Here is a 12,553-nt window from a genome sequence, read left to right on the forward strand (position 1 = left end):
AGCATTGGGTATCATCCAGGCCTGGTATGACTCCAGGAATATAGACTACCTTAAGGCTGGAACCTAAGTTCTTGTTTCCACTTGGCTACCTCCTATGATACCATCTGGATAGTGGGCATGAAAGCTCTACTTGGCTGACCAAGAGTAAAGTGAGGCTTCTGCTTTGCATTGCCCTTGGGCTTAGAAGAGCCAGATTCACAGAGGAAAGAAGCCTGCATTGGTAAATGCAAGACCCAGTCCTAGAATTCAGCACTACTGACTCCAACAGAAGATACTGCCCACCAGACCACCTGCCTCTGGCTAAAGCACTTCAGGTCAGGCCCATGAAAGTACCAGGGCATGGGGGAGAGGTCTGGCAGAATGAGCCTGCTGGGTCTCCTTGGTACTCACTCTGATATAGTTTCAAATCGACATTTGCAACCAGAAGTTTCCTATTACTGTTGACAGGAGTGCTGGTCTTTGGTCCTCCTGGTTGCCATGAATCTACCAGACTAGCTTAAGGAAGGAGCTGGGTGGAGGCCATAACTTGGTACGTACTGTCTTAGCTTCTCATTCTTCCAGCCCCATCCAGAGAAACTTGGAAAGGATATTCAGCTAAAAGCTATGGAAATAAAAATAAACAAAAACCCTGATCACCTTCACTGGCTCAAACCTTCAGTTAAATGAATGTTGGTGTGTGACCCAGAATTGAGTGTCAAAGACCCCTAGCCCCATCCCTTCCAGGGAGTAAGCAGGCAACCCTCAGTTGAAGTTCTGATGAGGTTCCTATGCTCAGAGGCTAGGCCCAGTTAGAAAAGTATGTGTGCATGCACTCAGGGCAGTGGAGGACTAAGTCCATCTGAGGAGTGCAGGGCCCTATGGTATCCAAGGTTAAGAGTGTGTGCCTCTATGCTTCCTCATACTATGTCCCACCCACCCACCAGGCAAGGGACTGATAGCCAGCCTTGTTGGGACAGGAGGAAGCTCTCATCCCTATCACTACCTGGGGTTAAGAAGACAGGGCCCTGGGGCTGGGGATGTGGCTCAAGTGGTAGCGTGATCGCCTGGCATGCATGCGGCCTGGGTTCAATCCTCAGCACCACATACAAACAAAGATGTTGTGTCTGCCAAAAAAAAATAAAAAAAAAAAAATAAAAAAAAAAGAGGACAGGGCCCCATAAATCACAACAAAAACACTGGGTCACCATTTGTCAGTCTCAATACTTTACTTCCCAATATCTCCACAGCAATTCCACTAACAGAAACACAGAGCAACCTGCCCTTGACCACTCTGATTTGATGGAGCTAATTCGGAACTAGGGTCTGCCCAGCTTCTGAGCCAAATTAGATGTCCCTGCCCTTGGCTGTTCAGGAAGCACATCCTCATCCTTGTTTCCAAGTTTTCTAGAAACGTAAAACATGGGGAATCACAGAACAATGGGAAATGCTACAAGCACCTGGGTTTCTGGAAAGCACCATTCATCTCCCTCTTAGCAGCATTCCAAGAAGAAATGGTCAGCCAGGCATTCAGTCAGGCTGGGGCCCTAGCCAAGCATCCACATGATAGACACACTATGGCCCAGACCTCTGGACATGCAGGAACCGGGGCCTGAGGAGACAGTGGCAAGAAACTGGTTACTGCCTGTGCTCTAGGGAACAAATGCACAGAGGGTGGAAATAGTGCACTTGGGGAAATGAGGGGTAGAGCTTACCTCCCACAGAAGTCCCTACGTACAGCCACAAGATTGAGGCACAGGTCAGGATGACTCTGAAGCCAGTTGCTGACGAGCTCTGGGTGCCTCGGTTCTACTTCCAAAAAGATGCTTCTACATGAAAGGGAAATACATTGGTTCAACTGGGATTTTCAGTTTGGGGTTGTCTGGGCTGAGAGAGGTGGGGGAAGAATGACTTCCAGGGCATGCCCAGCACACATTGGGAGTGGAAGAGGCTACTGTGGATAGACCTAGAACACCCATCCCATCCGTACCCAGAGTCCTTCAGGAATTGGGGTGCCAGGGTCAGGATATGGGTAATGATGTCCATGCCTTCTTCCCCACCATCCAGGGCCACTGGGTCTTCATAGCTAGATGGGAAAACAGTGGCAAGTGAAACCCTGGTGGGGGAGTGTGTCTGAAAAATGATAAGGAAATAGGAAGGGCCTCCACAAAAAGGCCCAGTGGCACTTACATTCTGGGCTGAGAGGCAAGTGTGAAGACCTAGAGAAAGTGGTACTCAAAGGGATGGCAGCTTTTACTTCCCTACTCCTGTGGGCAGCAGTCCCAACAAGCAATGCCAGGCATCCTTGCTGAATTCCACTGATAGACAGGCCCCAAGGTGTGCGGGTCTCCCTACCACAGGGCTATTCCTGCTCCTAGTGGGAAGGTCTAGGGCTATCCTTAACCACCCTTGAGAGCCTAGAAAGGAGGAGCGAGCAACCCAACCCCTATTGTCATTGACCCACCTAGGAGGTCCTTGGCTACCCCTGGTTCTCAGCTCATGCAAAAATAGGATGGCTTGGTACAAAGCCTGAAGGAGGGTTTTAGACCCAGCCTTCCCACTAAGCCCACAGAGGCCCGTAGACAAGGCATCTTCCCTCTCTGGGCCTCATTCTTCTGTAAAATGACATAGACATCTACTGAGAACCTTCTATGAGCCCTCACTGTGTCCAGTGCTTTAGAGTTGTCACTGAGTCCTCCCCATGGCCCTGCAAACCATAGTCACTACCCCTGCATAAGTAGGAAACTGAGGCTAAGGGAAGTTAAAGGGCACCCAGGAGTCAAGTGGGAAGGTGGAAGTTGAAGCAAGGTGTGCCTGTGGGCTGTAGACGTACCTCTCAAAACCACTGCTCCTTTCAGCTCTCACCTTACCCCTATAGATGGTGTGGTCATCCGGGGAGGACCGATTCTACTAGGCTTTCTCAGGGCTTGCCCTCTCATTCCACCCACTCCCCAGCACCTTCGGATCTCTGGGGCCAGCTGCTCCATGTCGTGGTGGAAGATATAGGGAGGGTTGCTGACAATCAGGTCCATGGGGCCCCAGGGCAAAAGGTGTGTCCAGCTCCCCACTATGGTCAAAGAAGGAAACATACAACATGAACTTTCCACTGACAGATAAAGGTATTAACTCTACCTGCCACCATGTGCCTCTTTCCAAGCCATATTTTCCTCTAGACCTGATAAGCTAGATTTGCTGATTTGGGTCCAGAGTCCCTAAAGAGCAGCTCAGTCAGGAATGGACATGCTGACATGAAGCTTTTCACTCAGGATGTCCTACCTCTTTCTCCTTCCTGCCAAAACCTTATTAACCAAGATTCATTTCAAGTGCCACCTCTCTGATCACCTAGGCAAAGCAAAAGCCTCTGTCTTCTGCAGCCCTACTGGTCTTGCCACACTGCCTTACAGCCAATATGGTCTGAAAGTACCTAGAGAGTCAGCAACTTCTGATGGCTCTGTTTCTTTGACCCACCCTTTGACAGCTACTATACCAAGTGTATGACGCTCCACATGAGGCTCAGAGACTCCATGGTAATGCAATGGAACCAGAAATGGAATTGGAAACCCGAGGACACTATGTAAAAGCTGAGGCTGTGCTATACAGTGCTGGGCCACTTCTTCCCAGGCCAGAGGTGGGGAGGGCACTTACATATTTTGGCCCTAAAGGCTTTTGTTTGATCTTACTTATTGCTTGTCAACAAGTAAGCCCTAGTTCAAATCATTAGTTATGGGGGAGGAAGAAGGTCCTCTCATGGGTCAGGTCAATTACTGAGAAAATAGCAACTTGGATATCGTCAGCAAGGACTGGTCTGTAATGGCCAGGGTATATGTGACTGTTGGGTAACCCTCCCCCAATAGAGTGCCTCATCCACCCAGAATCCCCTGTATTCAGGATCCCCACTCCAAGGAAGATGGGTGGGAGAGAGTACCTGAGGTCACATCAAAGGGGATGATCTGAATCCTGTCCTGCAACCGAAGCCTGAAGAGATGGGAAGGTGGGGTGAGTACAGGTGGCAGATCCCAACCCTTGGCTACAAGGATCAGAAGGGATAGTGAACCTTTCATGAACCAGCAAATATTCAGTGTTCAGCATCCATTCACACCCTGTGGGACCCATGCCAGGCCACCCGTATTGCATCTCCTTCCTTGGGAGCAGACATCAGACTTCAGTGGGTTGATATTTGAATAAGAGTCAAGTTCATGCCCCAAAATCCAACTCCCCTATGCTGACCCTCTGGCTGTCCCAGCCTACTTACCTCTGAGCATTCTCATAGGTCAGATTGATGGCAGCTTCCTCTTTATCCACAGCAATGACTTGGCTCTGCCCCAAGAACAAATGATGGGAGACAGAGTGTTGGGAGATGCCAGGTCCAATCACCAGCATCCCCCACCAGAAGAGAAGGGAAATACTTAACAGCTTTTTCCTCTCTGGCCAGGATCTACCCAAACAGATGGGGATGAGAGTTAGAGGCTGTGACCATGCTGGGCTGGAAGCAATCCTATCCTTTCCCTCACGTGCTTCTAGCAAAGAGATGTGGGAAGGACCAAAGGGAGGGACAGTGCGTATCACTCCCAGTCTGACCAGAGTAAGGCAAGGGATGTAGAGAGGGCTTACCTGAGGGAGTTGGCTCAGTAGGCTGAGGGAGATGGCTCCTGATCCACAGCCCACCTCCAGAATGAGGGGACCACCTTGGGCTTCTACCACATTGGGCCTCTGGGCCACCTCCTCCAGTACCCATTCAACAAGTTCCTGTGAGGCAGAGGGGCCTGGATCAGCGTTGGTGCCAACCTGCCAACTTGGCAAAGACACCCAAGCAGTTTAGTGCCAGTGTGAATATAGAAAGAGGACTGAGCAAAGTCAGATTGAACTTTATGTCAGCTGGGGGCATGGGTAGGTCACCCAGCATCTTCATGCCTCAGGTCAGTTACTGAGACAATAGCAACTTGGCTATCCTCAGCAAGGACTGGTCTGTAATGGCCAGGGTGTATGTGACTGTTGGGTAACCCTCCCCCATCTGTAAAATTCAGCATAGTAGAGGATAACCCTCTTCATGGGACTGTGGTAAGGATTAAACCGAGTCATGTTCATGAAACATTGATCCTGCACACACAGGAAGTGCACAATAAACCTCAGCAAAGCACTTTCCAGACATCCTCCCATTTTGTGATCACAGAAATGCAAAGATCCATGCCTGATGCCTCCTGGCCACTCCCTCTGTGCCTGGCCCTGCTCCCAAAGCTTTCCCTGTATTAATCTGTTAGATCCTCACAACTGGCCCACAAGGAAACTGAAGCCCAAGGTCAAGACTTCTCCTGGAGCACGGCCTGTGGCTCATAGCAATCAAGATCAAGAGGCAGAGGATGCAGCTCAGTGGTAGAGCATTTGCCTAACATGCAAAATGCCCTGGGTTCAAGTACAAGCAAGCAAGTAAGAAAGAAAGGGAAAGAAAGAGAAAGAGAATCAGGGGCTGGGGTGTCCCCAGCTTCTGGGAGGCCCCTAGGGAGGCTCTACACCAAAGATCAAAAGGAAATTCCCTCTGTAGAGTAAGGACATATCTGAAGGGAGTTGTGGTATACAAAGAGCGTGGGATAAAGGGTATGTGTGTGGGAGGAGGTGACTGACTTTACTGTACCCACCTTAGCAGTAGGAGGACACTTTAAGATATAATCACTTATGAAAAAAGAAGGTTTCAAGTCTCAACTCACCATCTGCTGCCTGAAGAGACAGTGTATGCAAGCTGACATAGGATGGGGCAAGAGGTAGACAGCCGTTGCTGTCCTATGGCTGAAACATTTCCAATCAACAGTGGGGGTCCTGCATAGACAGGCATAGAGCAAAGAAAGGACAGTGTAGCTCCTACTCAAAGGCACCCCTTTAAATGTGGGCAGAAGAGCCCACAAGAGACTTAGGACTCCTGGGATTTCAGCTCCCAGGCAAGACTGGCTCAGGAAACTGGAGGAAAGAGAGAAGGGACAAGCATGTGGGTGCTTCTTTCTTCAGAAGAGAAGCCAAATTTCTCCAGAAAGCTTTCTCAGCTCCTAGCCAGGTTCTTTCCACCCTAACTTTCCCCATCCTCATCTAAGGTCAAGAATGGGGTTTGTGTCTTTCACCAGACTCCATGATGGGAAGACCTGGAGTTTGATCCATACTGGCAGGGCTTGGCCTGCAGTGGTGTCCCCTGGCTGCTTTCCAAGTGCTAGATAAGCTTTCCTTGGCCTGGGGAAGCCACCCTCCAAGTCTTATACCCCCAGGTCCTCCTAAACCCCCAATGTGATCATTTAGGTCCAAAGGAACAAAAAGCTCCAGATCACTCATTAGCCTTATAAGTTGGTCATGCTGAGTCCCAAAAAGTATCTCATCCTTCCTGGATGAGATACTTTTTTATTTTTGCTACTGAGATACCTCAGTAGCAAAACTTATCCATTCCAAAAATAACAAGTTTAAAGTAGGCAGAAGTTGGCAGTGGGTCCAGCCATCCCTGTTCTGAGTTCCTTCTGTAATTAAAAAAAAAAGCCATTGCCTACAGCTTAGAGAGCTCAGCTCCAACAGGAAGTTTTCCATTCACTGGTCCTGTGCTAGGCATGGCTAGGGACCACTGCAGTGCTCTTAGCAAGCTGAGTACATAGGCTTCAACTGGTATAGAGTGTGCAGTCCAGGGCTGTGGTTGAGAGACTGTGGTGAGGCCACATGCTGAAAGGCTGGCAGGGTGATGGAGATTTGTGAGGGGCCTGAGCCTCTTTTGGTTTGCTGACCACAGACAGCCCACTGTGGCTGATGGATGACCCCTCATCTAGCCACACTGACCAGCTATCTATAAGACCCACAACCTCAGACACCTATGTGAACGGGGTAGGGTGCAAGGCTGACAGACTGGCCACTAGTGGCCTGTTGCTCTCCTTTCCACTCTAGACCATAGGAACCTCATTTTGGTTATAGGGCCATCTGGAGGGGCACAGAGAGAAGCCAAGTGTCCAAGGAACCAGCAGGAAATCTAGAAACTTCTTCTTCCCCAAAAGTATAGACCTTCTTTGGGGGAGGCTGAAAGATGAGCTGGTCACAGCCCTAGGATATCTCCTCCAGGTGAACATGGGAAGAATCCAAGAATATGGTGAGATAGAGGGATAGAGACATATAGGAAGGAGGCAAGAAGCAGGCTGTTGTTGACTCTGCCTGGAACCACTGCATTCACATGCGTAGGTTGGCCTAAGAATTTGGCAGGACCTGAGGACCCTCCATTAGGATCATATCTCTAGTGGGAGAGCCCCAGGAAGGAGGCATTGCCCCCCAAAACCAATCATAGAAAAAGCACTGAGCCTCCCACACCCCAAACTGCCTCACCACATCAGGCAAAGCCAGATGGCTCATACCCCAGCCTTGGGTTTCCTACTGTACATACTGCCACATGGGAAACTCAGCTACCTTATCGCCCCCAGGGAAAACCCAACTCATTAGGCCACAAGGCACTTGCAATCTTGCTCTTCAGACTTCATCATCCATCATCAGAAACCACCCTTCAATGGATGGAAAGAATACAGACACCATGATCCCTCCCCTGCACCCATTTTCCCCATGCCCTGCCACAGGCCACGTCCTCTTGAGTTCTTGGTAAGGCACCCGGCCCCAGTGTGGCTTCACATGGGGCAAACCTGGTGAATTCTCAGAAATGTCTACAACGAGACGAGGACCTGGCCTTCCAACCACAGCATCTCTCTTCTTCCCCACCTCTTGTAGTAAAGCTGTGCTCCTGGTCCACACTCAACCAAGAAAGGGGGACCAAATAGAAGCTAGAAGTTCATACTCAACACTCAAATTCCAGAACTGTGGCTGGTGTCAGGTCAATTCTGAGGGGACTCAAAGGTTACCATGATAGATACACTCCCATTCTCTGACCCTTGGCAGCTTCAGGGGATGGCAAGTAACCTCCTAGCCAGAAGCTACATGTCTGGGGAAGCCAAAAGCCTGCAGGTGATAGGCTACATCCTGCTCCAGGTCTCTGCAACCCACCTTGGGTCATGCCAATCCTAGATGGAACACACCTATGTAAAGAGTCAAGAAGTCTTAGAACTATCCCCATACCCCCCTCCTTTAAAAGCCATATGACTCCATCAAGGCCTCAGATTTCCTACTGCCTCTTCCCTGACACTGGGAAGTAAGGCAAGGATCCTGTCTCCAAACCATATGATGTGGAGGTGAGGGATAAAGCTTTCTTTGACTGGGAGACAGAGGCTTTGAGAGTGGGGAGGCGGGAGGGTTTACTCTGGGACTCTATCTAGGGCAAGTGAAAGAGTCCTGACCTTTCCCAGGAATGTTTGTGACTAGATACTTTTATAGAAACAACCTTATAAGAATTTGGTATCCTCTGGCTTGCCCACTAGGCCCCACCCAGGCCTGTTCCACCCTGTATCTACTCTCTCAGACTACCTGCTCTGCCATTCACAAAGTAACAGAGATGTCCAAGAAGGATCACAGAAACCATCTCTCCCAGGATCAGAGTACCTTCCCAAGGGACAGCTTGTCTGTAGCACACATTCCCAGTTTGAGTAATTTGAAGAATGGATATAGGTGATTACCTATCAAGGCAGTGGACCCAAGAGGTCCTCCAAGCCACAGATCCACTGGTCAGAAGGCCCAATCTTATTATCTGTGCCCAGAGGGGGCAGAGACCTTCCTATGAGCATCCAGCTAGAACCCTCTCTACCTCCCCCATGCCACCTAGGAAACTGCTAGAGGGCATTTGATTCCCATGGGTTAGGTGTCCATGGGCCCATAAGATAGCTCCTACAGAAACAGGCAAGCACTTGAACAGCACTACTTGGAGCACTCTGGGATGCAGCCAGCTCTGGGACCTGGGGTGATGGCTTGGAATGTCAAGAGTCAAGGGGATCAACAGGAGTCCTCTATCTTCTTGGTTTGGCCAACACAGCCAGCAAGGAGACCCATGTCTAGAAGAGCACTGCCCCTGAGAATGGCTGTCATGGGACACCAGCACCCCCTGGAGGACATCTTGGGCAAGACAAATACTATGAACCCTAGTCATCCCTATTCTATCCTGTCCTGGAAGGACACTCACTCACCTCTGTTTCTGGCCGAGGAATGAACACTGGGGGCAACATCTTCAGACTAAGCCCCCGAAAGTCCCACTCCCCAAGGATGTACTGCACAGGTACCCTACAGAGGGGGAAATTAGGTGGTTAGCACCAGAGCCAAGACAAATAGGACCATGTTTGTGTTGAAGAATAAATATCACTTGTAGTCAAAGCTGTCAGGCAGAGCCATAACCCAGTGCCCTGGGATACCTAGCCTAGACCTGTCCTCTCTTCCTTCTTCCTATTTACTACATGGCTCCCTCTTGCTACTTCATCATCCCAATACCTGCCTAGTTCTTTGATGCTTTCTTCTTCCCTAACCACGAACTTGGTGGGGCTAGGGGAGGCTGGACCCTTGCTACCCATATAGAGTCCTCAGGTCTCACCCTTGGGCACCCACCTCTGCAATCGGCGGCTACACAGAACCTGGATACACTGCAGTTGCTGAGGAGTCAGGGGCTGTGTCCAAAGTACTGGCTTCAGGCTCTGAAACTGTACTAACAGAGAATGTGAGTAGCTGGCTTTCCTGATCTAGGGACCCAAATCCAGGTTATGTGGACAACGCCTGTGTGTCCAGTGCTGGTCACCTTAGTCACCCCCAAATTACTAGTGCCAGGTGCATGTTTTAACAGTTTGTTGGATAAATAAATAAGTATCTGCCTAAGACATTTATTCAGAAAAATCCCATCAGGAACTTGGGTTGTAGCTCAGTGGTAGAGCTACAACCCAAGTTCATGTGAGGCACTGGGTTTGATCCTCAGCACCATATAAACATAAACAAATAAAATAAATGAATGAATAAATAAATAAAATATAGGTACTGTATTCATCTACAATGAAAGAAAATTGAAAAGAAAAATCCCATCAGCTTTAGCTAAATCTCATGGTAAAGAAAAAAGCCCAATGTCTCTTCCATAGAGCCCTCCTTCATCCCTCTTCCTGCCCTCCTGACAATACTGTACTTAACTGTTTTGGCTCCGAGGACATGGGCCACGATGTACTCACTGGATTCTCTGGCTTCTGGAATGCCTCTCTTTTCAAAGACCCTTGTCCAGTGGCTGACCAACCCTGTGGGACTCAACAGCCCAGCCAGAGGTGGGTGGGACTGCCAGGAGCTGAATGCCAAGCCTCGGATGCCTCCCCTCCTTCTCCCAGGGCCAGAAAGGAGGGCCCATAGCATTTGGGCCCAAAGCTTCATGGCTTAGGGAAAAGCTGCCTGGAGTGCTCCCAGTTTCCAAGTCTTCCTTGAAATGTCAGGTGAGGTAGGTGCTAGGAGAGGGAAGTAGAGAAGTCACTGGCTTTGGCTCCCCAAAATGGTTCTGGTCCTCAGATGTGGGTACCACCTTAGGGGGAAAAGACAGGAGAATCAAAAGTTGCCTGAAAAGGGGCATGCTCTTACTCTGCCTTAACTCCATTTTGACTCTTACCTACCTATTAGACTCTTCTTGTCTTAGACAGTTGTTCTCTTCACATTTTCAGGTGAAGTGGGCTGAACCAGTAGCTGTCCCTGCTAATAAATAGGCTAGTGGTGGGTCACAACATGGGTTTGGAGGTAGGACAGATCTGTGTCTTCTCCTAGCATGTGTGACCTTGGGCAAGTCATTATTTCTGATTTTCAGTTTCCTCATCCATAAAATGGGAGAAATAACCCCACAGTGAGAAGTGCATTCGTCCATGAATGTCAAGAACCTGCACCAGCTTATCACACAGCAAGGGCTCCATGTTACAAGCTTTAACTAATGTTATAAGTGGGAGACTGCCTGGTTTAGGAGATTTGCTTGTGACATTTGGCACTTCCTGTCATTGAGCCGAAAGTTTCCCTCTAATTTAACCCATAATCCCAGATGTTAGCATAAATGGCCAGCTAAAAAAACTGAAAAGTTTATATTTAAATGTTCACAAACAAGTTTAACTGAGGGCTTAAATCAGTGGTCCCTTTACTTTCAGACAGACTAAGGTCCAAACTTGCTTTTACCGATCACCTTCTAATTGCTACATCCTCAAAGATAAGCAGGATCCAGGAAGGGAAGCAACCTTCCCAACGTCACCCAGCTAGGAACTGTCCCGAGCAGGACATGAATCCGGGTCTGCCGCACTAGAGGCAACTCTCCACCTGTGCGCTGCCCTTGGAGTAACCAAAGATTTAAGTATGGGACACAGCCTGCTTCCCAACTCCGCATAGGCATTATCAATGACCCCGAAAAGGCCGCCTCTCTACAAGTCTGCTTCTCCATCTGCACTAAGTCGGGTGGAGCTGGTCAGGTCTCAAGGGTGTTGCAATCCAGGCGCACACACCATGGTCCCCACCTATAGTGCACACCTGCCAGAGGGGCTGTTCCACCCACTCGGGGCTGCTCGCCTACCCACCCACCGGCCTGGGGAAAACCACTCGGTATCGGTTTCCGGACGTGCGTAGCCTTCAGTGTGTTCCTTCGGATACCCAGCTTCCGGGTCCGCGCAGGCAAAAAAAGGCTCGGGCAGACTTTGTCATTCAGCTTCAGCGTTCCTAACGTCTCTGAGTTCCTCCGCATACTGTGAACTCCACGCCCAAGGCTCCAGGGGCGGGAAAGTCCGGGGACGTGTGTGGGGTGCACCCTAGCGGCCCAGACTGGCAGGTATTCCTTAAGGTCACGGCAAGGATGTGGATCCAGCCTACCGTGAAAGACTGGAGCAGGCGTTTAGGGACCTGGCTGGCGAGGAGCAGGCCGGAGCGGGTCGTCACCAACTAACTGAGGTTCCAGCGCGGGCCCGATGTCAAGGGGCGTGGTCTCACATACTCTGTGGGCTGAGACAAGGTGTGGTTCACTGTGTATTCAGTGTGGGATAGTGGGTTCCAGTATTCCCAACGGATCCCAATTTGGGGGAGAGGAACCCAGTATTCCGGACCTGGCTGAGGGTGATGACCCGGGGCGAGATTCAGTAGTGACCGGACCCCAGGGTCACTCCTCACCTTCTCTCTCGCTAATAGGATTTGGAGCAGGGAGCTGAAAAAGCAGAACTCCAGAGAACTGGGTTCGAATTCTAATTCTATTAGCAACTCGTCATGAAGCTTGGGGCAGACGCCCAGACCTCTCTGGATCTCAGTTGCTCTTTCTATAAAATTCATGGCAGTGTCTCACGAAATACACCTCCTACCAGAATATACTAATTAGATCACTATTAACACTCTACTATTAAACACGTGGCTCCCCAGGAGCCACAGGCATCTGCGTTTGTACCTAGCTACCCCGTGATCCCCATAAACTCCTTTTAAAAATATATATATATTTTTTGGTTGTTGATATAGACCTTTTTATTATTTATTTATTCATATGTGGGGCTGAGGATCGAACCCAGTGCCTCACACATGCTAGGTAAGCGCTCTGCCACTGAGCCACAGCTCCAGCCTCCCCCCCCCCCCAAACTCCTTTGAAAGCCATTGCACTGGAGGATGTCTAAGGGCTTCTTGCAGTGATCATGCTGTAGATTTCAGGTATTGTGAGATATAGGTAGAC

The 12,553-nt window shown here is 49.7% G+C and overlaps 1 protein-coding gene across 10 annotated transcripts; it reads right to left on the bottom strand.

Annotated features, from left to right (window-relative positions):
- Positions 1–1,180: 1,180 nt before the first annotated feature.
- Hemk1 (HemK methyltransferase 1, mitochondrial release factors N(5)-glutamine) lies at positions 1,181–11,820 on the bottom strand. 10 transcript variants are annotated; one of them, XM_071615678.1, is made up of 13 exons: positions 11,716–11,820; positions 10,491–10,569; positions 10,027–10,402; positions 9,460–9,551; positions 9,048–9,141; positions 4,588–4,722; positions 4,388–4,411; positions 4,229–4,293; positions 3,902–3,951; positions 2,935–3,043; positions 1,967–2,062; positions 1,692–1,805; positions 1,181–1,588 (listed from the first exon to the last, which is right to left on the bottom strand). In XM_071615678.1, exons 3-13 carry the CDS (start codon positions 10,255–10,257, stop codon positions 1,552–1,554), a joined length of 1,047 nt encoding a protein of 348 aa, XP_071471779.1. In that variant the 5' UTR covers positions 10,258–10,402; positions 10,491–10,569; positions 11,716–11,820; the 3' UTR covers positions 1,181–1,551. The 10 variants fall into 10 exon arrangements, with proteins under 10 accessions (XP_071471779.1, XP_071471784.1, XP_071471785.1 ...); XM_071615683.1 differs by having other exon boundaries at positions 10,491–10,566; positions 11,716–11,804; XM_071615684.1 differs by lacking the exon at positions 11,716–11,820 and adding an exon at positions 11,431–11,700 and having other exon boundaries at positions 10,491–10,566.
- Positions 11,821–12,553: the final 733 nt, after the last annotated feature.

Source organism: Marmota flaviventris, chromosome 8 (genome assembly GCF_047511675.1).
Source record: "Marmota flaviventris isolate mMarFla1 chromosome 8, mMarFla1.hap1, whole genome shotgun sequence".
Classification (NCBI taxonomy): Eukaryota; Metazoa; Chordata; class Mammalia; order Rodentia; family Sciuridae; genus Marmota; species Marmota flaviventris.